This window comes from Bidens hawaiensis, unplaced genomic scaffold, assembly GCF_021521415.1.
Source record: "Bidens hawaiensis isolate Kalapana, Puna unplaced genomic scaffold, B.hawaiensis_p1.1 tig00008947_1, whole genome shotgun sequence".
NCBI lineage: Eukaryota > Viridiplantae > Streptophyta > Magnoliopsida > Asterales > Asteraceae > Bidens > Bidens hawaiensis.
The window spans coordinates 908,386-935,547 of NW_027491651.1; the positions used below are offsets into that span (position 1 = coordinate 908,386).

Consider the following 27,162-nt stretch of genomic DNA (forward strand, 5'->3'; position numbering starts at 1 on the left):
AAGCATAGATCTAGATCTAAGGTGTGGATGAGATTTGAAAATAAATATGGTGATGCCACTTTGGTGAGCAAGAATGGTAGCGCATGGTGTTTGGTGAGTAGTGATGTGATGATGGAGGTTGAAAATGTAAAAAGGGCCGGAATCCGATTTTCCGGCAGCCGGTGGCCGGAATCCGATTTTCTGGCAGAGAGGCATGAGAGGATGGCAGTTGTAATGTTTAATGATCGAAATACGATTTTCGGCTGCGGTGACGGCGATGGCGACGGGTTGCGGGTGAAGAAGATGGGTGGTGGTGATGAAGATGAAGATATGGTATGGCGAAGGAATGGTGGTGACATCGGCGGTGATGGGTTGTGGGTGAAGAATATGAAGATGAATGATGAATATGAAGATATGAGTTTGTGTATGAATGATGATGTTAATTTATGTGTTTGTATAAGATTTATGGGTTAGGGTTCTTAGACGGAGATGATGGTCATGATTTTTTGGGTTTGTGTTTGTGTTAGGGTTCTTGGTGTTCTTGATTTTCTGGGTTTATGTTATTGATGTGTTTGAATGTTAATGATGAAGATGAAGATGAAGGGTATAATAGTAATTTAACCAATTATTAACCATTGCAGGGAGTATTCTGATCATAATAAACACTGCATGAAGCCAAAGAAAACCCGCCCAGTAAACACAGGTGCGCAAAATGCGCAAATTCTTTTTCAGTGGTCAATTCATCTCCCGCCGATATATCACAGGAAGGCAAATTGGAATTTTCTCTTTTAAGAATTGGAATAACTTTTGTATCTGGTAAAAAATATCTAAAACAGTAAATTATGGGCTTGACCACTATGATTTTTCTCATATAGTTTATTTGGACCAAAAAGAAATTTTAAGATGAATTAGAGCATGTTCGGTATTGAATTTGAACATAGCTTATTAGCTTATTGATTCTTTCAAAAAACCATTTTGAAAATTCAGGATTTATGACTTTTAGAAAACTGTATTTTAACTCTTTCAAAAAAACTAAAATGAAAATGATTTTTGTAATGACTAAACACCTTTTAACTTATTGGCTTTTTAAAAAGGCCAATAACGTGTTTTCAAACTCAATCCAAACATACTCTTAATAGTTGACGTTTAACTTTGTTACTAGCTAAGATAATAAATGGCAAATTTCTTTATTATTTTCTTCTTTCTATTCATTTATTTTTCTTTAATTTTTTATCATGTTTATTTTGTAGAATACTTTTACATATAGTTCACTATTATTATGTTTATTAAAAAATTTTTAATCACTTATATTTTGGCTGATGATTCGGTTCTTACTTTCTTAGGGGTTGTTTGTTAAGCATATGAATGGGATGATTCAGAGACAAATATACCCTCATTCCTTTTCTTCACCACCGTTCTTCAAAAGCATCATCGATCTTCGCCATCGTAAGACTGAAATTAATCATGGATATAAGTAACAATCGATGTGAAATTAAACTTGTTCTTATACAACAATCCATTTCTATTGATGTAAGGGATAATGGATGTTAGGCTCTTCATCAAGATCCTATAAATATGATTGTGCTCACCAGGTTATTTATGTTGGCTGGAAGATAGCTATGGCGAATTGTTGATCGATTATCAGACTTCCAGGTATAATAACTGTCTGTCTTTAGGGTTCAGTTTCTGTCTTCAAATTATTCAATTTCGGGCATAATTGTTGTTGATATGGTTTACATTAGGTAGTGTATTTTGGTCAAATAGAAGCATACCGTAGCCATATGAAAAAATAGAATGCCAAAGGTGTATTTCATTAAATAACACACCATACGAGCAAATCAAGGCAAAATACATGCCATACTTAATCATCAATAATTAATTCTAAACTAGTTGGTTCACCCGCCGGATTGGGTGTCCGGTGTACTTAAATAGATCTAACTGACATAACATTTTAGATAGCTCCCATATTAGTTATGATGGCGTGTGCTGCATGATTAACATGTGTGCAGTGCACTTACATAGATGTTCCTGAAACATTTTAGTTATGTGTATATGGCCGTGTTGCAAAACCATCTAACAAAAAGTATTATTTTCCACTAAACCATAACTGGGAACCTTCAGGAATTTAGCGTATTGTTGAAGTGATGAAGAATCGTAATTAGCCAATGTTTATCTACTATCTCCCGCCATTTGAGACGACTAAACATGACAGCCAATACAAAGAAGAAGAAACTCTAGGTACACTCGTTTGATAATTATGTTTTTTATTGTGAATCATAGCTGAACTATATAAATTGCTTAAGCTTTTTGTTGGTCATTGTTCCCTGCAACTTTCTGTTCTATAAATCCAAATTACCAAAAACTCTACAATATCACTTAATAGTAAAGAAACATGCTAATAAAAGGTCATGTTAACTCAATTATTATGGTAAACATTTTGATATTGGTTAACTTGGTCTTCAACGGGTCAAGTGGGTAAACATTCAAAATGGGCGCAAATGGAAACAGGGTGGGAAGTGGGAACGAGCCAAATGGTTTAAGTTACACAAATTATATTTAAAAAATAATCACACTATTGAAACAAAGTAACAAACTAACAGTGTACTCATCATGCTACCATTTGCTTAAACATATCCAATTTATAACAACAGCAGCTTGCGATTTTAATAAGATTTGATTTCATCATTTTTTTGTCGACATCATCTTCCAAATTGAAAATTGCGCCATGTTCATTTTGATGCTACCTGTAATCATTCTTCAATGTTTATATTTGTATTATGGAGTCTTTGGTGTGATTAAGGTGCTTACAAATGTTTTAAGATAATGTTTGCGACCCAAATAAATGAATTTGAAAAGGAAATGTGCTTCCCATAAAAGGCTCGAGCTTGGACGCAATAACTAAATAAGCTTTGTTTGAGGTTTGGCTCGAGCTCAATAGAGCTCAGCTTATTTTGAGTTTTTTTAGCCCAATAAAATCAACTGTAGCTCGGATAAATTTGTATTATATATGGTTGAAAAGTTTTCCGAGTCTACTATGTTTTACCTTTGATCATGTTAAAGTAATTTAGGTCGTAAGAGTGTCAAAATCCAATGTGAACAGGTGTTGCACAGAAAGTGCTGCGCTAAAATTGGGCGTTAAGTACAGCTACGGTGAAAGCCTTTGACACGCGAGTTGTTTTGTGTTTATTGTTGAGCTTTGAGCCATTGAGCCATTTTAGGAGTTATGCTTTCGGAATGCATTGTGGTGCTCTTAATAGTTAATGGCGCAATTGAAATTAATAATGAGTCCTCACTTATCCATGACTAATCTTGACTAATCTTTCGTGGTTATAAATTGTAGGTAAAGCTAGTGTGGTTGTTTTATTAAAGTGAGTGAGTCAAGTGGACTAACAAGGCGTCTTTAGGTAAAGTTATGGTATGCGAGGCTGGAGATCAAGTCTTCAAAGCGGATCGGCGAAGTTGCGAATTGTGATATTTTTTTTTATAAATGGTTTTATGTCTATTTGATCAAGTTTAAGATATAACATGCTATGACGTATATTTCGTAGTTGCTTTAAGTAATTAGTGATGGGCCTCATGTGTTATCGAATTAGCTATATTTTGTGAACTATTGGTTATTAAACAGGTTTTCTTCTTCGTATGGATTACCCGTTATACAAACTAGTCATGTAAAAATTTTCTAAAATATGTTGTTAAGAGCTCTGACTAAACAAATATATTTCATTCAGCATAAAATAGTTAAGAAGGGTAAAATAGTCATTTTGCACATTCATTCAGATGTCTAGCCATACAACACTTACTGGTTTAGCATTTATTGGCTTAGAGCCTCTTAATCATTCAGACCTCTTACTGATTCAGCACTTAATGGCTCAGCACTTGCCAAACAACCCCTTAGTCGAATTCAAGTCTAAATCAAAAGTTAAACGGGCTACATAGAAAACGTTCGGACCAATGTATTATGCATATGAACTCATATGGACCGTTGCCTATGAAGGCCAATGGCCCAAAATTCATGACCGACCTATTATTATATAATATAAACAAGAAGTTTGGTGCCGCAAGTGCCCTATTGGGCCGCTTGGCGGCACCGAATTGATTCACAAATTTTGTTTTTTGTTTTTTAGTTTAGTAATCGTAACGACGTAATGGTATCCGACCAAATTTCAAAAAAAAATTGCCGTTCTATTTTTTTTCTTAATTTCGGGATCGACAACGGTTGTAACGAACGTAACGCAACCGACCGAACGTCAATTTTTTCTTTCTTTTTTTGTTTTAGTTCGGGATCGACAACGACCGGTTTTACCAACGCTCGATTTTTACCAACCGACGTCACCCCGTCGGTTCACCTGAAGTTTTATAAATATTTGTTTTATATTTGGTTTTAATTACAGTCATTAATGCACGTCACCGAAACCGACCGAATACGCTTCGATTTACCGGCTCAACGTTTGGGACCTGCAACGTTTAGGTTTTACCACTGTCCGAGTTTACCAACCTGTCTAACGCAACGCGCTGGGTAAAAATCTAGTTATTATTATTATAAATTAAAACAAATTGACTATGTAAAGTCCATATTATTATTATTATTATTATTATTATTATTATTATTATCACCTATGAAGATTCACCTAAAAGATCTTGTTCCAAACTTTCTAGTATATATATAAAAGAGAAGTTTATACCATTTTGATTTTCTTTTTTAGTATTGGTAGCATAGCGAATGTAACGAGATCCTACCTAACATCAATTTTTTTTACGTAACGGAAACAGACTGAATTCGTGTAAGCTCACTGCATTAATGCTCGGGACTGACAATAATAGGGTTTTGATGCCATTTGTTTTTTTTTGTTTTAGTTCCGGTACCATAACGAATGTAACGAAAACTGACCGGATGCCAAATTTCTTTTTTAATTTTTGTTTTAGTTCCGGTATCGTAACGAACAAGAAAGAAACCGACCAAATTCACGTCAAATCACTGCCTTTTTTTTAATTCCAGTACCACCGTAACGAAAACCAACTGTCATTTTTGTTTTAATTCTGGTATCGTAAGAAACCAACTGAATTTACGTCGACTTATCATCTCAACGCTTGAGTTTTACCACCACCCAGATTTTACCGACGTGCTCGACGCAACACGCTGGGTAAATTTCTAGTTCTTTACAAAGTACAAACTACAAACATAAATTCAAACCACAATATTCATAATAAGAAAAATCCAAGTGAAGATGTTTGCCAACATTCCTTAAGTGGAAATCTCAAAAGGGTATATCTAGACGTGGCAAATGTGATCCATGGATTGTATTAAAATGTATATAATGGGTCAGAATTTGTCAAACTAAAAAAATGATTGAAACGGGTCAACACAGGTTGACATTTCTCGAGTTTTTTTTATGGAACGAGAAAAACGACGAATTTTTTTTTAGTATTTTTACTTTTTTTAGTATTTTTACTTTTTTTAGTTTTTGATTTACATATCAAGTTATAATTTTTTAATTGTTTTTTCTTTGAACTTTTTAATGAGAGGGTTTTTGAAATCTCAACCCATTTTGATCCATTTCAAAAACCTCTCATTGAAAAATTCAAAAAAAAATTAAAAATTACAAAATAATAACTCGAATATAAATCAAGAACTAAAAAAATAAAAGTAATAAAAAGTTTCCTCCATTTTCTCGTTCCATTAAAAATAATAATAAAAAAAAAACCTTCAAGAAATGTCAACTCGTTTGACTCGTTTCAATCATATTCATTTTTAGTTTGACTCATTATATACGTTTTAATACAACTCATTCAACCAATGGGTTAAAGTTATCACCCCTATGTATATCTGATTCAATTCAGATCCGTTTCAAAACAGAGTGTGCAGTTTTTACATTAAGATATGGGGGCTTGGAGAAGCATATCAATAAATCCGTATGGACCAATGCACTTTTCGAATAAGGCAGAAGGGGTTATTCATTGGATTGCCTATGACTAAATTATAACCAATAAATGGATTATTTCATATGAATTGACAAGGGAACAATTCAGGCGTGTAGATCTTCCAGATAGTGTAGCAGGCCTTAGATATCTAGACATATCTAAGCTCAATGAGTCTCTTGTTGTGCTTGACTATGAAAGTGACGCATGGCAACCTATTTGTGAGGAAATATAGAGTAGAAAAGAAGGATTTATAAATTTGGTGAGTTTTGATTGGGGATGAAGTTGGTTAATATATATAAAAGGGATATTGGTTTTTAATACTCCCAACTTTCGATTTGTCACCCACCACTCCCAACTTTCGATTTGTCACCCACCACTCCCAACTTTCACCCTATTTTCCTGTACCACTTCCCGTCTAACCTCGTTAATATTTTGGACTAACAATGTCATTCAAAATTTCAAATTAGTTGAGGGGGGTAAAACAGAAATTTTATTTTTAACACACAACCTCCATTTCCGGTGACCTCGTTTTTCCGACGACCTCTTTTTCTCCGACGAATTTGAGTTTTCCGACTATCTCGTCTTCAATTTCAATGACTTGTAAATTAACATTCACGCTGTAGTTTTGAATAAAATTTACATATCAAAAATTGTGTTTCTACTAGTAGTAATTATGCATATAAAAAACTGATGAGGGTTAATATACATCCTTAACCCATTTATTTATCATTTTTTCTCTAATAACTATTTTATTTATTTATTTTAAAAAAAAAGTTAAGATACACAACTATGTTAAAAAAATGTTTATTCAAAATAAACTATTTTTTGGTGCCTTAAACCAGGGTTGACATTTATCGAAAACCGGTACCATACTCATACTGACCAAACAACATTGTGGTACCAATATTCATTTTTTGTGGTTTTAAGTTTCAATATGCATTGTTGTTTTCGAGAATTTAAAGTCCTCGACCAAGCCAAAATAAAAGGGCCTGTAGACTTTAACGAAAATTTTTTATTCGCTAATATACATGGATAAAACTTTTATCGACCGATTTATTATAAGAGAAATCATTTGGAGCATGTAATTATCTAATAAACAATTGCAAATAACCTTATTTTTAACACCAATAACATATATATGTAATATGTATAAAAAAGTTTGTGCCCCCGAAATTTATATGCCTCGGCCAATGATTCGGCTTGCACACTCTCCGAGCCTCCTATGTCAATATGAGTCGGTTCCAGTATTCTTGCACTACTGATACTGAACCGGTGTTGTAATTAGTACAATAATCGGTTTAAGTTTTTACTTATTTTTTGTTTAAGAATTAAAGCATGATACCGATCTTGGAGTTGTATTCAAAATAAAGTATAAGTTTTATCAGCAGAATATTGTCAACTAGTTGAAAAAGTTAATTGCTTGAATATAAAAGCTTATACTTTATTTTGCGAAAAAGCTTGATCTAGCCGAGTTGAAACGAGCCCAAGCCGAAAAGTAAGCTCGGTTAATAAACAAGCCCACACTTCACGTGTCAAGCTTGAGTCGGCCCGCAAGACTAAACGAGTCTGTCATTAATATAATTATTATCATATATATTTAATAATATATAATGTATGAAAAAATAACCAAATAATATATTTTATGTTATATTTTAAAAATATATTACAAATTAATTAAGAAATAATAAATTAACCAAGTCGAGCTTAAAAAACTATTCAGAAGTCGTGATTAACCTTTCTAGATATTAATTTTGAAATCCAGGGACTAAACCTTAGCAAAGTAAATTATTAATTAACTCTAATATTAAAATGAAAAAAAGATAAATAAATAATTTGGTTTATCATCATCATCAATTATCATTACTTGAGAACTCCAGATTCCAGAAGGAAGCTTACGTGTCAGGCAGCACAGTAGTTGATCTTGATTAATTGATTTGATCAATCAATCAATCAATTATTAATTTAGATGGATTTGTCTGAACTGTGGGCCATCTTCGGACCAGGCGTTGCCGGAGCTGTATTCGGAGCCGGGTGGTGGTTTTGGGTGGACGCCGTCGTTTGCAGCTCCGTTCAAGTCTCCTTCCTTCACTATCTTCCTGGTTCTCTTTATTTCTCTTGTTAGGGTTTGGTTTTCTTTCAAGTAATATGAATTTAATTATTATTATTATTATTTTGGTGGTAGGAATATTTGCATCTTTGGCTGCTTTGATGTTCAATTGTGTTAGAAGAGAGGATATTGATTACTCTCCTTACGAAGAAGGCGAATGGAGGTTCGAGTTTTTTTTATTTGATTAATTTGTTACTAACTTTGATTGAGCATTTTAGTTTTTGGTTTTTGCCCCAAATTAAGTTATTTAAGCCCTAAATAGATATTGTTTTTTTTTTGAATGTGGAAGAGGAAGTTAATTATGATTCTATACCTTTGTTATTGTAGTGAATTTTACTTAATCAACAAAATGAATGTCTTTCGTGATGTTTGATTTGATCTAGTTTCTCTTGTAAGATCTTTCTAGTGCTATGTTATAAATGTTTGTTGCAAAATGAATATTGGACGTGTGGGAATATAGTAATATACATTTTTAAGCATTCTAGGTTCTTGAAGTGTATGCAGTTTTATGAAATAACTCGTTAATTTTGAGCTGGATTGAGTATACCATGTTATGTTGATGGCTGATTGAGAATGTGCAGCATTTTTATTGGTGGTGTTGGTTGTATTGTCTTGCTTGACTGCTATTCTTTTGTTTCTTATGATGTTAATATTTAGGGGTACATATAGGAATAGCTTTTGCTATTGTAGTTTTTGGTTTTTGCCCCATATTAAGTTATTTAAGCCCTAATTAGATATTGTGTTTTTGAATGTGAAAGAGGAAGTTAATTATGATTTTATATCTTTTGCTATTGTAGTGAGTTTTACTTAACAAAATGAATGTCTTTTGCAATGTTTGATTTGATTATTTTTCACGGTTAATAGTGCTATGTTATAAATGTTTGTTGCAAAATGAATATTGGACGTGTGGGAATATACATTTTTAAGCTTTCTAGGTTCTTGAAGTGTATGCAGTTTTATGAAATAACTCGTTAATTTTGAGCTGGATTTAGTATACCATGTTATGCTGATGGCTGATTGAGTATGTGCAACATTTTTGTTGGTGTTGTTGGTTGTATTGTCTTGTTTAACTGCTATTCTTTTGTTTCGTATGATGCTATGGTGATGATGATTTGAGATCTGCTAGCAGTTAACCTAAACAATATAGTGCACAGATAAAGGGGTAGGAGGTAAATTAAAGAGTCAATAGATATAGTAAACCAATGAATCTGTTCTCATTGATGTAAACAAAAATAATCTTCTAATTTTTACTATAATGTTAGTTTAGTAGTGCAAGGGTAATTAGTGTTGGTTCAGTTGGTTCATGTAGTTCTAATTTCAATAGAGTTTTAAGCTTGTTTATAGAACAATGAGTTGTGCTTATGCCGCTTTTAGGCATCACAGCTTCACAAGAGCATGCTCGTATCGGAAATTATTATTGTAGTTTCTAAGGGTTTTTTGTATGCAATAGTTACATACTTACATATGTATATACGATAGGCAAGGCACAAAATAATAAATATTGGACACTGCAGATTAATGCCCATATCTAAAGTTCTAACCTTGAAGGTGTATACATCATACATTGTTACTTGATGTGCTACCATTTAGGCCAAGTTGTTTAACCGGTACAGCAGAAGGATTAACATTTAGTCTATTCTTATTACTGGACACCACACATTAATGCCCCATTTTTATATTGCGCTCTTGGTTTAAAAAGGCGCGCCTGAGGCGTGAGGCGGTTGAGGCGTTATGGAAAACGCCTTATTTTACGTGAGGCGAGAAAAAACATGAGGCGGCCTGAAGCGGTGCATCGGCGTTGAGGTGTTTGAGGCGCGCCACTTCATGTGATGCAGTCTAAATTAGATTGAAAATGTAACTGCTTGAGCCGCTCATCTGCTTAAAATATTAACGTTCAGGCCCATCTGTAAAACATTACCCAGGCGTATTATATGTATTTATCATTCTATTTTCAGTTCAAATCACTCTTTAATTTTCAAATTCAAAGTTCATCTTCTCCAAATGTCAACCTTCAAGTTTAACTTCTCAATTATTGCTCCCATCTTTTTAATTGGTTCAAGTTATCTTCTAATTATTACTCATCTTTTTATGACTCAAGAGGTATGTTTTCTTCATCATTTGTTTTTACTATACATTTATACTTTCTTTTATTATTAAATGCTTGTATAATGCATTTTTTTATTTTTAATCGGATCGTTTTTTTTAGAATTTATAAGTGTTTTGCAACTTATAAGTATGCTCCTATAATGATTAAACTACGTATTAAGTATTCATGTTTAGTTTTATAAAGATGTGTTATCTTTATGATTGATTAACAAATAGAATATGTCATGTATAATTAATTTTGTTGTATTTTATAAATTGAGCGCCTCACATACGTGAAGCTCTCGCCTAGCGCTTCCTGCCTCGGCTTTTTGGACCAAAACGCCTCGCCTAACGCTTTTTTAAACCAAGATTGTGCTTAACTGATTTTAGCTAATGGGTGCTCAAAATGCATATGCTTATTAATAGTTGTGTGAGTTATTTTTAATATAAGCTGCTTAAGAGTAATTATGAATCCTTAAGAAGACCTGGAGGATAACTTTAATTTTAACCTACATACTGGTGCTGATATGATCAAGTTGTGTTACTTGAAGAAGGTTTTCAAAATATCAGACTGTTAAGTTACTTTATCTCTATAGTCTATACACTCCTAGACTAACTGAACTAGTAGCATTGAGATCCGAGGTAACCACATCACAAACAAATTGTCAGTTTACTGGCATTACCACTAATGTAGTTGGTCTGTGCTAGTGAAATTTCATCTGAATATGTGGATCACCATCTTATTGTTGAAATGTAACTCCATCAACCGGATTTGAATGTGTCAACAGAAATGTTTTGTGATGCTATTTAATGAAGAATTTAATAGCGAGCATATTATATAAATCATGGCTTGTCAGTATCATACTATCATATATGCACATCCATATAGAAGCCCTGGACGCCAGTATCCCTAAGCACTTTGTGTTTCTTCAAATTATCTTCAAGCTTAAAAGACCTGAAAGTTAGATCTGCCTTAGAAATGTAAAGGCTTTCTTGTACCATGTACAATTTCCTGATCATTTTGGACCTCATTGTTATAAAGAACATCAAGAATTTGATGTAGATGTATAAACGATTTTATCATAGTTTGATAGATTTTTTGCATTCTTACCCTTAATTCGTTAGAGGTTTATCTTGTTGATAGAGTAGGTGACTTTATTTTGGAGTTTTGTTGAGATTAGTATGGAAGCTTAACTTGATTTTCACCTTTTTCCCAAACTGAAAGTAGCCTACCAGTGTCACTTGTTTCTGTACTCTTGTTACTTGATTATATGTTTGTACTTCACTTTTGATTACTGTCATGGGATCTGCACTCGCTTAACATGGAGCACAATTTTATTACCTATAGGCATTGGACTATTAAATAGAACCTGTGATTTTCAAACATTTTTATTGTCTTCTGTAAGCTTAGCTTATAACCTTCGTTTTATCAAATTTCTAAGTTATCTTTCCTGAAACATGTATGTTTTCAGCTTAGCTTATAACCTTCATGTTGTAACTTGTATGTATTTATACTGTATTCTATCATTCGTGTACTTTATTGTGTCCTATACAACCCGTGTCCCAATAACTGGCGTTTACTGTGTGTAATATTGCAGGTTGAAACTTTGGCTTTTCCTAGCGTATGTTGTGTCGTTCGTCTCATTGGCAGCATCAGTAGGGCTGTTGATACAAGATGCACTTGTGCCTGAGGGCCCTTCAGCTTGGACGGGAACTGCTGGTGTTTTGCAGTGTGTGCTTGTGTTAATAAGGTTAGGCTTTCTGTATTTCCCGGAAATATTTTGTGTTCCTTGTCTTCCTAACAAGATATTTAACTTATTTATAATCATTGATGTGTAGTGGACTTGTGTATTGGACGTCTCATTCGGAGTAAAGAGTGAAGTTCTCATTTCAAGGTATCAGGTGTCATTTGTGGTTTTATATACTCATGCTTGTACATGTCTGTTGATGATAGTGAGACAATCTTTGTGACCTTTCTTAAGGTAAAAGTGATCGACTGAATTATATGTTTAGCTGATGTTTTCTCCTGTGTGTCGTTTGTCACCCTTTTGTTTTTTATTAAACTGATAAAACATAATGGTTAAAATTTTGATATTACTTGTTGGGTTATGAAGGCCTTTGGGCCGGTTTTATTAGGAGGCCCAGTTTTGGTTCCTAATTATGTTTAACCCTAATACTGTTTATTATATATATCCCATCATGTAATTGTAATCTTTGTTCTGAGCTAATAAGAAAACCTAGTTGCAGCCCGTGGACGTAGGTCCCCGCGAACCACGTTAAATTCTTGTGTCGTTTATATTTTCGTTTATGCGTGTTTATCGTTGTGCATGTGTGTGCTGTTTCGCTTCCGCGCGCCGCTTTGTTCCTAACAAGTGGCATCAGAGCCTTGGCTCGTTGAACACACAGGTTGTTGCACTGGTTACGATTTCACATATTAGTTTTGGATTCCGTACGATTTCAGTTCTGTCGAAATAGAGTTTCGGTTTTGGTTTTGGCTGTCGTGTTCGAATCTGAGAAAGTCGTGGGTATCCCTTGATTTCGACTGTGATTTTCTGGTTCGTGAACTAAAGGTTGCAGGTGTGACTGTTGCGTGGTGGCCGGCCCATCAGTTTTCCGGCGATTCGGCGAAGGAGGAGCAACCAGAGTTGACCAGGTTATGTTAGCCGGATAATGCTTTAAGGTCGCTGAACAGAATCGTGTTAACGATCGCCGGTGACGGAGGCTGTTGGGCAGTTTGCCGAATGCCGAGCCACCGTGGTTCGACGGCAAGTGTGTTAACCAGGTATGTGTAACAGAAGTTGCAAGTGCAGTTTATTTACAGTTAGTTGATTTATCGGTTATTGCAAGAGCAAATCGGTTTATTTGGCAGTGTTCTGTTGAACAATCGTCAAGTTTAGGCCCGTGCCCTTGTTGTGTCTGTTCACTGTTTTCGATTTGTTCTCGTTTGTTATTGTTATAACTGAAGACGAGGTGGTTATGATCGGAATGTTGACGGTTATGGATTTTGGTTGATTGGTTTGTCATGTGAACTTGGATATAGTACTGGTGATGGATAAACTTGGAGAAAATGGAACCAGCGGGTGTGCTGGTGACGGCATAATTGGAAAAAAAAATGAGGTTAGTGGCAAGTCATGTTAACTATTGCTCGTTTGGATGATCTTTCGGTTAGGGTTTGAGTTAACTGATCGTGTGTACGGTCATAGAACCCTTGGTACCGCTTGATTTTATGAAAGTTCTACTGTTGTTATAACTGTTTGCCTGTTAGCTGGTTCGAAACTGTGATTATTACTTCTTGTTCGTTTGGAATTGTGAAGTTATATCTTGTTTGGTGGTGATCAGTGGTACACCATTTGAGAGGTTCATAATCTCGTGTTGGGTAAAGTTATTTGCCGGGATAGTACGAGTGGGGTTCATCTCATGGAGTGTTGGTGTGGCATGGGTTGGGATAACAGAAACAGTGGGAGCTGGGCATAGTCGACTTGATAGGTTGCGTAGAGGTGAGACATTTTAAGAGTCGATGTCGAAAGGTTTGGAATTCTGCTTTTGAGAATGTATCTGGGGTTGATGCATTGGGACTCAGTGAAGGCGGTGACGACTCTTGGGTTCAAGATTATAGTATGCTTTATTTGTTACTCACTTCAATGAAGCATTGTTGAATCTTTTAATTAAAGACTTTGGAAGATACGGTCTCTGTATCGTCGGAAGAAGAGAACCAACTTTCGAGTTATAAAGTCTTGGCTCGCTAAATCGGGTAGAGCTAAGGGGTTTCAGTTTGCAGACATGAAGCTTGGAGCCACAGTGATGTTAGTTTGAGCGTATTCGGAGGAGGTCTGAACATGTTCGGGGTTTTGGTAACAGTGGGAGCACGCAGGTGTGTTCTAGGTTTGTTTCCAAAGGGACGTTGGGTTCGGAGGACCAGGAATCCGAATGTGAAAATCTCTCCTGGTATAGTCTGCTGATTTGGAGAGTGTTTATCCTCTGGAAGTCTTTGAAGCCGGTTGTGTGAGTAAGTGAGGGTCGGTTAAGATTGAGGATGAGTCATTGGCGAGTTTTGTCATGGCTGGGTCTGGGATGACCGGATTGGAGTTCTCGGGAGCTTCAATGGGCCTTTCAGGTAACTGATGAGAAGGGCGGCTGCAACCAGGGTGTGGATTGGTAGAAATCTTAGTTTGTTCCTAGAGAACTGGAGGCTTGGAGAACTTCTTTTGTTGAAGTTTTAGCTTGTTCTTGGAAATGGAGGCTTGGTAGATTTCTATTACTGAAGATTACTAGAGTTACTGGATGAATGAGATTGTTATATTTACTTGGATGGCAGGCTGGAATTTATCGCAAGGCCTTCAAGTGGGAGATTGTTGGGTTATGAAGGCCTTTGGGCCGGTTTTATTAGGAGGCCCAGTTTTGGTTCCTAATTATGTTTAACCCTAATACTGTTTATTATATATATCCCATCATGTAATTGTAATCTTTGTTCTGAGCTAATAAGAAAACCTAGTTGCAGCCCGTGGACGTAGGTCCCCGCGAACCACGTTAAATTCTTGTGTCGTTTATATTTTCGTTTATGCGTGTTTATCGTTGTGCATGTGTGTGCTGTTTCGCTTCCGCGCGCCGCTTTGTTCCTAACATTACTAAACGCCACATCGACTAAAATTGTTCATAAAGATGGATTTTGAACATGTAGGAATGTAGAATTGGAGGAAATTCACCTTAAAATCATTAAGGATGTATTGACAACTGTATATAATAGAATGGATAATGTACTACAGGGATAACAGAGGTCTGAATGAATGCTTATAATGTGCTATAGGGCGACAATTGAGCGATGCACAGTAGGAACATAATGTCTCGGTAGTAGCCAGCCGATTTTGTCATGAGAGAACTGGAACAAGATGGCTTAATACTGGTAGGTGGCAATTAAGAGGACCAAAAGCGGACTTATACCATGTGTATGTGTAATCTAGTAAAATCATTGATGTACATGAGTAATGATGTAATATTATCTACTAAATACAATACAATGGATACACATAACAAACCAATCTAGGATAACATTAGTAACATAACTAAAAAAACAAACTTAACTTGATATCCTTGATCATATTTATCGCTAATACAACAACTCATTCGTGCTTCCTAATCATCACTTGATCAAACATAATCTTTCTGACTTCTTTACATATGAAACTACATCTATAAACAAACAAACTACCATTAACCCAAAAGAATTAATTTACAAACCAAACACACAACGCCAGAGAACGAGAAAGATTTCTCACAGCATCAACAGATCCGTCCCCGAGGGAGAAACAATGAAAAGAATATGATATGCTCCAATAAGAACTTTAACAGACCCAAAACTCAAGTAGTCAAAGGACTTTGCAGTTTCATCATAACCTCATAATGTATCATTTGAGCTATTGCATCTGTCACAAGAAAGGCATGTAACGCAATATGTAAGTGTAAAAATAGGTGTAAAACATACACCGACACCTTGTTTGGTTCTACTTAATGATGAATTCAAACCTGATGTTTCAAGGAGTATGCAGATTGCAGATGCATGGACTACGGAAGCGGTATTCTAACAAACGGATGGTCCAAGAGTTGACCAGCGGTCGGGCGGTCTTTTGGATTAACACGAAAGCACTGAAATATGAAATCTCTTGCTTCTCTTGAAAGATTATCTGCAATTGGTGGAGGACGACCACTTCCGATTCTAAATAATGCAGCCATCTGCTCATCACAACAATAACAATATGCTGTCAATTAACTTATAACCAAATGCATACATGCATCTGAGGGAGAGAGGGAGAGGGGGAGAGAGAGTAGCATACACATTCCATTGGAGAATAGGGAATACTACGTGTCAACATCTCCAAGACGGTGCAGCCGAGGCTCCATATGTCTGCTGCAAGGCCATACCCTTTATTTCTAAGATTAACAACCTGCAAAGTTCATTTCAGTAAGAATGAGAAACAGACTTAAATTAAAAATTAAACTATATATATATATATATATATAGGATTTGGTTCATTTCAGAAGTGTTCTTATGGTGAGAAGTGCGAGAAGAGATTATAACCAATCAAAAGTTTTCTATTTAATTTTGGATTATTTGATTGTAGAAGTATATTAATAAAAAGTTTAGGTGTTTCTTTTTGTAATTAATACTAATTAATGTTAAGTTACAAATGACTATAATTTAATTTTTATTTTTTAGTTTGATTTAATCTTTCAAAAAATACATAAGACAAAACCACCATAATCATACTACAAAAAAATTACATTAACGATTATAAAAACAAATAATTACACAAATCAAAACATTAACCTACACATAAAAAAACTAGTTCATATTATCACCTACACATATCACAATATTAATATACATGCACATAACTAGTTCATGATACCCTACACATATCACAATATTAACCTATATATACAAATTTACTTCATATTATAGCCTACCCATTTGTATTTACCTACACATATCACAAAATTAAACCTACACAAACAAAACTTGTTCATGATATCGCATACAATTAATAGTATTAACATAAACTTGTAAAATATTCGCAATGTAGGAACACATCATGTTTTTCATTTTTATATTAATTATGCTATAATCTATCTTTTATGCGTATGCAATACGAGTTATGTGTAGGTGAATATTATTTATATGTAGGTGAAAATAAAATGAACTACCAATTTGTGTAGGTGAATACGAGTTATGTGTAGGTGAATATTAGTTATGTGCTGGTGAAAACAAAAGAAACAAAATTTGTGTAGGTGAAAATAAGTTGTGTTTGTAATACGAGTTACATTTTGATAAAAATGAAAATAACTAACAATTTGTATAATTAAACATGAGGTATATGTAGATTATTGTGTTACTTGTGTACATGATCATTTAATTACAATTCACCTACATATACATTAATTTTCATATATAGGTACATAAAAGAAAATTCAAATAAATATTATGAAACCATGATTGTAAAAAATTCTCTCAATTATATTTCATTAAAATTGTTCTAGATGATGTTTTATGTAAAAGTCAATTTATCTTTTCTAAAATTTGTAACTTTCTATAATATTTAATATGGAGAATAATTTAGGAGTAATTAGGGGAATCAATGCTTTGAACAAGTAGGAGATAATCAATAGCTGAGATCGACTTCTCGCACTTCTCGCTATAATATCACTTCTCGCATGATCCATCCCCTATATATATATATATATTGTGACAAACCTCAGGAGCCATCGAGAACGCGGTTCCCTTGCAAGACTTCACGTCATTGAATTTAGTGGCCTATATAAGACAAGGAATAGTATAAGAGATGTATAAGAGATGAAGACGAATAAATATCACAAAGAAAATAATTTAATAAATCAAAAGTGAAGCAACCTTAGCCAATCCAAAATCTGCAAGTTTCACCGAGCCATTAGCATCAACTAATATGTTTGCACATTTTACATCCCTGGTACACAAGCAAGAACATTTCGACATTAGAAGCCAATCATGTACTCTATGAAGCCCCTAGTACAACCAGTTGCATAAATTAGCTGTACCTGTGCACTATATCGCGATCATGTAGATACTTAAGACCACGTAAGATCTGGCGTGTGTATGAGGAAACTTGAGAATCCAGAAGATGATATCTTTTATAGAGACTTAAAAGAGAACCTTTTGTCACAAGCTCAAGAAATATATACAGCTTGGACTCGTCCTGCAAGCCAACCACATCATGTAAATATCAAGCTATTACATTCAAATATTGTAATTTAAAACAGAAGGTTAAGCCCATGAAGCATCGAACTGATTATAATTGAAAGCAAACCTTATAAGTCCCATAGTATCGTACTATGTTTTCATGCTCAAACTGACTTAAAAGATCAATTTCCTGGACAAATAAACAGAGATGAGATATCATAATTTCACACTAAGATGCTAAAACAGTACAATACATACGCCTTGCATACCTGTTCAAGTTGAAAAACACTTTGCCTTCCTTGTTCCCCTTGATCAAGCAAAGAGACTTCCTTCACAGCAATAAAATATCCACTACTGCAAGAACAAAAAAACGTAACCGTAAAAAAAATGTTTCTTTGGTGTTAAACTGTTAACAGACAGTAAGCACATACTCGCAAATGCCTTCATATACCGATCCAAACGACCCACGCCCCAAAAGCTGTCCCCTTTGCCAGCTAGTAATCTTGACATGCCTGAACCTTCCATTAGTGGATATATTCGACCCACAACCGTTCGGCGAAACACTGGACGGAGGCTCCGTGGTAGTACTGGACGAATCATCATCGTTCGAAGTCGTAAAAGAGCACGACGCTGAAAGCGTCGTCCTTTCAAACCGCCTCCTAACATTATCCAAATCCAAATCACCTTCACCTTCTTCTTCTTCTTCTTCTTCCTCCTCCTCCTCCTTCTCATCACACAAGCTTTGTAACAAGGCTTTCGATATCGACGGAGGCGACAAAAGCGGAGGCCGTACACCATTAATCCCCTTCCCAATTCTATTCCCATCACTAACCCTAACCCTAACATCATCATCATTATTTTCAAGTAATTGTTCAATTTTAATATTATCATTCAAACTGGAGCTCGGAATATCCGAGGTGGACCGGATCTTACTAGCTTGCCATGACGACATCGGGATCCCTAAATCCTCAGCACTCTCCAGCCCTAAGCTACGGTAAACACTCTCAAGCTGATTGACATCATCAGTTCCATCAATCCTAAAACTAGTAGGCAATTCAAGCGATTGAGTACCTCGAAACCGCGAAGAAGCGTCTTCGGAATTGAAGTCGTAGTCAATGTTGACCGTGCATTCAAACGCTCTAGCTTCGGCTTACGTGGCTTTGGCTTCTTGGTGGTTCCATCACTGCTGTTAATAAGGAGGAATTGAGGTAGGTGACGCATTGAGAGACACGGAGGTCTGTTTGGTTTGGAAATTGGTTCATTAATGGGTTTGGATTAGGGTTTCAGTCGTCGGAGAGAGAGAGAGAGAGAGAGAGAGATGAGTAAACGCAGGAATAATAATGGTGTGTTGGGGCTTCAAAATATCGCTACCGCAGACAGTTAGTTCTAATTTACTTTCGATGAAGTTTCCCGGGAAATTAAAATATAATATCAATATCAATTTCGTAACCATATGATGATAAACATGAGGACTTATTATATTATTATAATAAAATAAAAATACTTAATAAGTAAAGCTATGAATTATAGGGTGGAGTTTTGAGTGGTTATGAATGTAAGTTATGTGATGGAAAAAAAAGGATAGTGAATTTTTGTAAATTTGTAGGGTGGAAAAAAAAACAAGTGACTTTTTGTAAATTTGGGGAAACAAAGTTTGTCTCTTGTTATTTTTAATATTTGTTGAATTAGTTGTGAGTAGAGGAAGAAGAAAATTATAATCATAAAAATATAAAAAAAATTGTTTAATTGAACATGGAAGAATAATATAGTGTTTTTTATGTAATTGTAGAGATTAGGGGATTAATTGAGAATGCTCTTAGTATTACCTTTAAATAAAAACAAAATTTAGTTTTATTAAATTAAAAAGAAAAAAAAAAGTTAGCATTCGGCACATGCTAAACAAGGTGGGGGCGGGTTTGGGTACATGGCTGCAAATACCTGGGGTACTATGGGAACACATGCATCGAACACCGTTATTTCATTTTCAGGTAACTTTTATGTGTGTTATAACCTGCAATTTTTCGTAAATTTCGGAGAGGAGAGAGTGAGATATATGTGTGTAAGGAGAGAGAGGGGGGGGGGGGGTTCACGGGTAATGGAGCATTGACTGTAGGGGGTTTAGGTGTCTCATGGACAATTGGTGCGTAGTTGGCTAGTGATTGGTGTTTCGGCGAGTGGCTACTGGTTGTATTCCCTTTTTTCTAAGTTATTTTTGTAAATTCTTATGTTCGTATACTAGGGTTGTGGTTTAGTGACAGAGGCAAACTCTTTTATCTTAAGGACCTGTAGTTCTGGATTCGAGTCATAGGAATTAAAAGAAAATTATCTTTATGTTTTCCCCCCATCATGTTCGTGGTGTTTTTATGATGGTTTTGGACCTATTACGAGATACAAAAGTGAGAAAAATTAGGTAACGTTTTATTTTAGTTTTAGTTTTTTTTGCTATATATATCTTATTTTGATGATAGTTTGTGACATTTTGTTTATTTCTTTATGCTAATAAATGATAATGAACTGTGAAGTTTAGTTTTAAAATTTTAATCACATTTTTATGTTTAAATTCACAACATTGTGTTGGCCTGTGATTATTTAGTGCTTCTGAAAACATTTTTTTTTCTTATGAGTTAATGAGTTATTATTATACATACTTCTTTTGTTTTCTGTGTAATGTTATGTTTCTATTTTGTAAGACCAACCTTGCCGTTGGCAAAAACGAGTAGAAGACTAGTGTACTTTGTATATTGAGGTCTGAGGTGGTATTATCCAACTCAACTCATTATGGAGCCTACTCACATCCAATTATTGAAAGCTAATAATTAGTGCTAAAACTAGTTATTGTTATGATTATCTTATTATTAAATCACATAAGTATTTTATTAAAAAAAACATGTAGGAGGAATTCCACGTAAATAGTCATGATAGACCGTAAACGGGGCATTAGCACTTTTTATTGGGTACTAGAATAATTCTTACATATGCTTTTATTTACATATTTACATGTAATATAGCAGACACATAACCTATGCATATATTGGTTAATTATATGTATGCAAGTCATTTTAAATGTATTACTTAATGAGTATCTTTACAGAACTGTTAAATTATTTAAGAACTTAAAGGAACTCTTGAAACCTAACGTTTTTTATAAATTATTTTGTATGTTAATGTTAATTAAGTGTACTTTTATCATTTTTTATATCTATAATTACGAATACAAATTTTGAAAATTAGTTTTTATACGTATCTATGTTTTGTTTTACACATATGTAAATTTGTTGGTACATAAATTTTACACATATGTAAATTTGTGATTAATATATGTAATAATTTTTTTTTATATAAAATATAATAAAACTACTCTTAAGTAATGTTAATATGCAAAAAAAAGTAAAAAAAATTTTGGTTGTGTAGAGTTCTTAACCTTTTTAGAGTTCTTAATTGATACCAACCATATATATATATGAAGTAGATTTATCATAAGAAGTGTAGAAAGTGTGTTTTCATCATTATATCTATTAAAACACACTGAACAAAAAACACACTTTTCATATTCACCGTCAGATCAACATATCTAACGCATCAGATTACTTCTTACACTTTTTAGACAAACTCCACTTCTTATTTTAACCCCACCATATGTATATATATATATATATATATATATACTAGATTTAGACCCCGTGCATTACACGGGACGGGTCAACCTTTACATTACAATTTGATAATATGATGCAAATAAAAAACACAATTAAACGTAAGCAATACTCTCATGCAAACATATTAATATATACATGTGTAAATGAAAACTATATTATTTGTAAAGTTTGTAAGAATTTTGCCCACCATAGATAAACATACCCCATTGCCCAATCCAAAAACCTTCTTTTTTTTTTGTCGTATGTCGAACTTGAATTCAAGCTTATATTTTTAAATGAAATCTTTGACATATCAATATTTTAATTTTGATATGAAGAAAAGTATATATTTTAATGTGATTATTGTTGATCAAAATCTTTACTAAAAATAACTCAATATAAAAAATGAAAAAACGCCAAAATAATCTCCAAAAGTTACACATAATTTTACTAATAAATTTTTTGGGTTGTAAAAACAGTTCAGATTATCAAATCTGTATTAATATATATATTAATTTTAATTTTTAGTCAAATTTTAATTCTAATGAATATAAATTTGAAAATCAAAACAAAACAAAACAAACAAACAAACATGGCACATAGCACATGTTATATTAATTAAGCAAATATTTAAGATGCTTGATCAAAACACATCTTATATTTACTAATAAAAGTCTATGGCATGTAAATACAAATACTATGTATTAACATACACATATATACGTATTATTATTATTATTATTATTATTATTATTAATCATCATCAATGTTGACACTTTTGAAATTTAAATTTTAATTATTATCCAGAAAATCTGTTTAAAATGAAATATCTTTTATCGGAAGGAAAGTTCTGTTTATATTATAAATATAGAAAGGCTGACCGCATAAGATGCACATAATTATACTCCGTATTAGTTTTCAATAGTAAAAGGCAATTATATGACGTGACTTTATTTGATAACTCAAATAACAAATTGTTTTAACCCATGAATATATCTAGAATCAAGGAGATTAAAGATTAAGAATTTTGGAGGGAAAACATGATCAAAAATTAATATGGGACTGACATGTGTTACCAGGATTTTTTTTATTAGTAATGTAAGAAATATATACATATATATATGCGATTATAATTGTTATTGACTTAAAAATATGTGTGTGTATCTATATTACATTATAATACATTATAGACAAACCAACTTATTTATGTAACAACAATAAAAAGTAAACCTTTTTATATTTTTTAAGATTGAAAAATGAATGGTTTATTATGTCTACGTCTCTACGCGTTCTTGAAATATCATCTTTAAATCCATAACAATTATAATCGCATAATATAAATAATGTTTGGTAGGTATAGTAAGAATGTCTTTATTGGCATCTTCATTTATACTTCCATCTCTAAATTTAGGGATATAAGCTAAATTACCACTTAGTCAATCTCTACAATATAAAACGAGTTTACAAATCAAAAGTGATTTTCTAAATATAAAGATTCACTATTCATATCATATATCTATTGTAAGTAGAAGTAAAAGAGAAAATATGAGTTAATCAAATTGATATAGATATGAGAAATGTGATGTGAGGCTTCTAAAATACAAATTGATATACATATGATGGGATTTGATCTAATATAAATGAAATTAACGTGTTAATTGTGAAAATCAAGTAGGGTAATTATGTAATTACATCATAGAGTAATTACTCTATTTGTATATATAATTAATCTACTTGATTATCATAATTAGCACGTTAATTTCATTTGTACATTAACTTTCCCCTACATATGATAACCCCCCCCCCCCCCACTTTCATTTAATTACACAATATAACTCCACAACATTTTAATATGATAACCTTTAACACGACAAGAAATTAGATTTGTCTCGATCAAGACCTATCTTGATGACATGGTGTTGTTGAGATAGCCTTGCTATCTCAAGGACTTATCCTTGACACAGGGTTTCCCAAATTTATCAAATTGAAATCATGTTTAAACATGTCCTTGAAACATAGTTAACTGAGTTTTTAATATATTTTTTTGTTCTGTAAACAAGTCCTTGAGATAGGAGTAGGAATTCCCCAAATATTTTCAACACTTGCAAGTTCCATTAATTACACGATTAATCCACAAAATTTTAATGTGGTAATTGTAAATTACACAAACAACCTTACGGATTTATATTATAGTACAAATAGATGTCGTAACAAATTAAATCGACACCGAACGAGTTTCTGCTAAAAAAACTTATTTAAATATTTAATTGTTTTATTAAATAATTAAATTCACCTGTATATATACAATTTCATGAAACAAATCTTTCCATACACACCACCCACCCTTCTGTTAGCTTCTTTATGAAATGGAAGAATAAAGTAAACCCTCTTAACGAAGACACGTATAGCTCACATGCAACATTCACCATCCCACGTGTCATCTTCTCTCCACCGCCGTCTTCCACGTCCACATATGTCTGCCACTCTCATCCTTTAAATCTGCACCAAACATCTTACAAGATCTTCTCTTGTTTCTCTTCAAACTCTTAAAACACACCAAACATCTTACAAAACAAAACAACAAAGGGATCATGATAAACGCATTAGCAATAGGTCTTGTCTTAACTTCACTGCTAGCAGCAGCCGTATGGTCTCCATCTTCTAGTACTCACCACGCTGACGACCACCGTGAGGTGATTGTCAAAGAAGGCCACCGTGTGGTCGTGGTTGAGTATGACAAAGAAGCTGATGGCAGCACCAAGGTGCTTATTTCACCACCCGACGACACCGACACCGAGAAACCGCCTTCCGAAGGCATGTTTTCGGGTCCGAAAGAGCTCGTTTGCGACGCGTACGGCAAGTGTAAGCATAAAATCGCTTCCGCTTTCGGGAAAACGAAAGATAAGGTCGAGGAAGTCGAAGAACAAGCGAAAGAGGCGGTCGGGAGAGTATCGCAATCCGAAAAGGCTGCAGGGCATACGATTGTTGAGTCGTTAGGGAAAGCGAAGGACCCGGTTGTTCATGGGATCGATAAGGCGAAAGAGGTAGCGGGTGACGTGGCGGACACGGTGAAAAGCGGTGCGGTGAAGGCGAAAGACAAATTAGATGTGGTGGCGTCGGCTAGAACTTTAGGGGGAGATATAGAAAGAAACGTGACGGGTATAGGTAAAATCCAAAAAGCCGCGAGAGAAACCGTGGAGAGTGTACAAGGAGCCGCGAGAGAAACCGTGGGGAGTGTACAAGAAGTCGGTGAAAAGAGTTTAGGCGAAATTTTAAAAAAATTAAAAGAGGTGACAAATGATGTATTTTGGTATGTCCTTTCTCGCGATAAGGTTAAGGCGGTTGTCGGGTTGATTCACATGTTGGGGTTTTCGACTGCTTATGGTATGAGCGTGTGGGTGACGTTTATTTCGAGTTATATTTTGGGGAGGTGTCTTCCGAAACAACAGTTTGGGATAGTGCAAGGGCGGATATACCCGGTGTATTTCAAAGCCTTGGCTTATTGTATTTCTGCTGCTTTGTTGGCGCATTTAGCGAGTCAGAAGAAGGATAGTTTAACCGGCGTGAACGGGTCACAGGGTTTGAGTCTTCTTTCCGCGCTACTGATGGTTTTGGCCAACTTGTTCGTGTTCGATCCTAGAGCCACCAAGGTACATAAACCGTAAATCTCCGTTGCATTACGGCTTGCTTATATTTGCTAGCAGGATAATAAAGAAATTTCTAATATATGATATATTACTGAATGAATCAAAATATTACAGTCTCCTTAGTGTCGAGTGATACATTTAGTGTCCACTTAGCGTTGGGTGATAGATTTAGTTTCGCCATAGCGTCAAGTGACACGAAACCCCTTCGTGTCGCATTATAAATTTAGTATTACCCATAGTGGTGAAATATGAATTTGAGATTAAAATATTTACTGAAGAAATTAGATGCTTAATTGAAGTAGAGTACAATATGAATGTTGTTTGGTAGACTGTGTGTAGTGGGCGGGTTACAAATTGGGCGAATTGTGACACTTTGGACTCAATCAGCAAATGCTAGGAATTTGTTTTTGGAGTGTGGTGTCGTAAGCTAATATATATATACATACTACACAAAGCATATGTAATAATAATATAATTATCATCTTAAACAAACCAGACGACAAAAGGTCCCCCCCCCAATCGGCCAACATTTCGGGGGGGGGGGGGGGTTGTTGTAGCCCGTATCGCCCACAAATCTTTAGCCCACTAAGGGTGGCCTTAAGGGAGTTACGGAAATATTTGAATGTTTTTCAGAGTGTAAAGTAATACTAATTTATGGAGGTGTTTATTTAACTTGCAGACTATGTATGAAAGAATGAAGATAGAGAAGGAAGAAGGGAGAGGGGTAGAGAGCCCAACTAGAGACAGGGTAATCGGCCCAGACGGGTTGCCACCACAACATGGTGGTGCAACCGCAACCACAACTACAACTGTGGTGAGGCCTGGCCGAACTTATAGACACACGTTGGTCGATAATGGTGGACCGAATGCGGTGAGACCACTAGTGGCGGAGAGGCAAGACATGTTGGCCTTGAACGCGAAGTTGAAGAGGTTGAACACGTACTCGTCTGTGCTGAATGGTTTGACTTTGGTCGCTCTGACATGGCATATGGCTTACATGGGTCGACGTTTTCATGCTACTCGGTAAGAGGGCGGCTTCATGCTCTACTCGGTGTAAGAGGTGGGTAAAAGAGGTTGCATGTACGGCGACCCTTGATTCACTTGCTGCTTTTTACAGTTGTAGATTTACACATGTTTGTATATGTAGTTTTTACTATGACTGTTATTGCTTTGTTCACAATTTGGATGTAGTTTGTGCTTCTTTAGGAAGGTTAGTTTGTGTTTTCTATTATGGTAAATTTTATTTCTTGTTGCTTGTTTAAATTTACTGACATCGTTGTATTTCGAACTTAGTACACTTGGAGGATAGTGATGTTTTGTTATAAGAACTTCGTAATATTATTAATTTTGATCTTCGTTTTGAGTTTGTAAATTACTGTTGGTAAATTTGACCAAATGAGATTGATTACAATTTCAGGTATTTGAATGTTTGGCATAATATTTGCTACTATAGTAGCAAGTCTAAGCATCTTACAAAGTTAGTAACCCACAAGGCCATGAGGAATTAGCAACCAGTGTAAAATTTGGAACTAGCTAGTCGGGTGACCAAGAAACCAACGATCGGCATGATAACAAGAAACCACCAGTTTCTCTTGGACCAGAAGAAACCAACCAGTGGTCACCCAACGATCGGCATGATAACAAGAAGCCACCGGTTTCTCTTGGGCCAGAAGAAACCACTGGTTTCTCTGGTTGTGGGAATGCGACCAAGAAACTATTAACTATTAATGTTTTGAATATATTATAAAACCAAAAATTGTTCAATTACAATGAAAGATAAAAATACAATACAATGACTAATATCTAGGGATACGGTTAAATACAAATTATATGCAAGTTAATTGTGTGATATCTAGGGATATGGTTAAATACAAATTATATGCAAGTTAATTGTGTGAAGACAATCACTTCAACATATTGACCAAACATGATTTGCTCTTTCATAATCAATTGATTTGATTACAATCGTAGATAGAAACCACCAGGGTTTCTCTTGGTGGGTCAGACACATGTGACGAAGAAACCACTAGTTTCTCTTAGTGATCGGGAATGCTCGGCATGTAACCTGACAACTAGATGTTG

General features: G+C 34.6%; 2 protein-coding genes and 1 pseudogene across 3 annotated transcripts; 2 read left to right on the forward strand and 1 right to left on the reverse strand.

The window, feature by feature from the left end:
* The first annotated feature begins 7,746 nt into the window (after nucleotides 1–7,746).
* On the forward strand, nucleotides 7,747–12,189 carry LOC143530501 (uncharacterized). The gene is made up of 4 exons (XM_077026023.1): nucleotides 7,747–7,997; nucleotides 8,081–8,168; nucleotides 11,689–11,841; nucleotides 11,930–12,189. Exons 1-4 carry the CDS (start codon nucleotides 7,865–7,867, stop codon nucleotides 11,961–11,963), a joined length of 408 nt encoding a protein of 135 aa, XP_076882138.1. The 5' UTR covers nucleotides 7,747–7,864; the 3' UTR covers nucleotides 11,964–12,189.
* A 2,957-nt stretch (nucleotides 12,190–15,146) lies between these two features.
* LOC143530525 (mitogen-activated protein kinase kinase kinase 1-like) lies at nucleotides 15,147–19,097 on the reverse strand (annotated as a pseudogene). Its single transcript, XR_013134868.1, has 9 exons — nucleotides 18,230–19,097; nucleotides 18,068–18,152; nucleotides 17,926–17,988; nucleotides 17,657–17,814; nucleotides 17,493–17,565; nucleotides 17,337–17,396; nucleotides 15,919–16,029; nucleotides 15,611–15,817; nucleotides 15,147–15,510 (listed from the first exon to the last, which is right to left on the reverse strand). The product of XR_013134868.1 is annotated as a mitogen-activated protein kinase kinase kinase 1-like (transcript).
* A 4,927-nt stretch (nucleotides 19,098–24,024) lies between these two features.
* On the forward strand, nucleotides 24,025–26,390 carry LOC143530548 (uncharacterized). Its single transcript, XM_077026049.1, has 2 exons — nucleotides 24,025–25,083; nucleotides 25,760–26,390. The coding sequence occupies exons 1-2, from the start codon at nucleotides 24,025–24,027 to the stop codon at nucleotides 26,105–26,107; spliced, it is 1,407 nt and encodes a 468-aa protein (XP_076882164.1). The 3' UTR covers nucleotides 26,108–26,390.
* The last annotated feature ends 772 nt before the right edge of the window (nucleotides 26,391–27,162 follow it).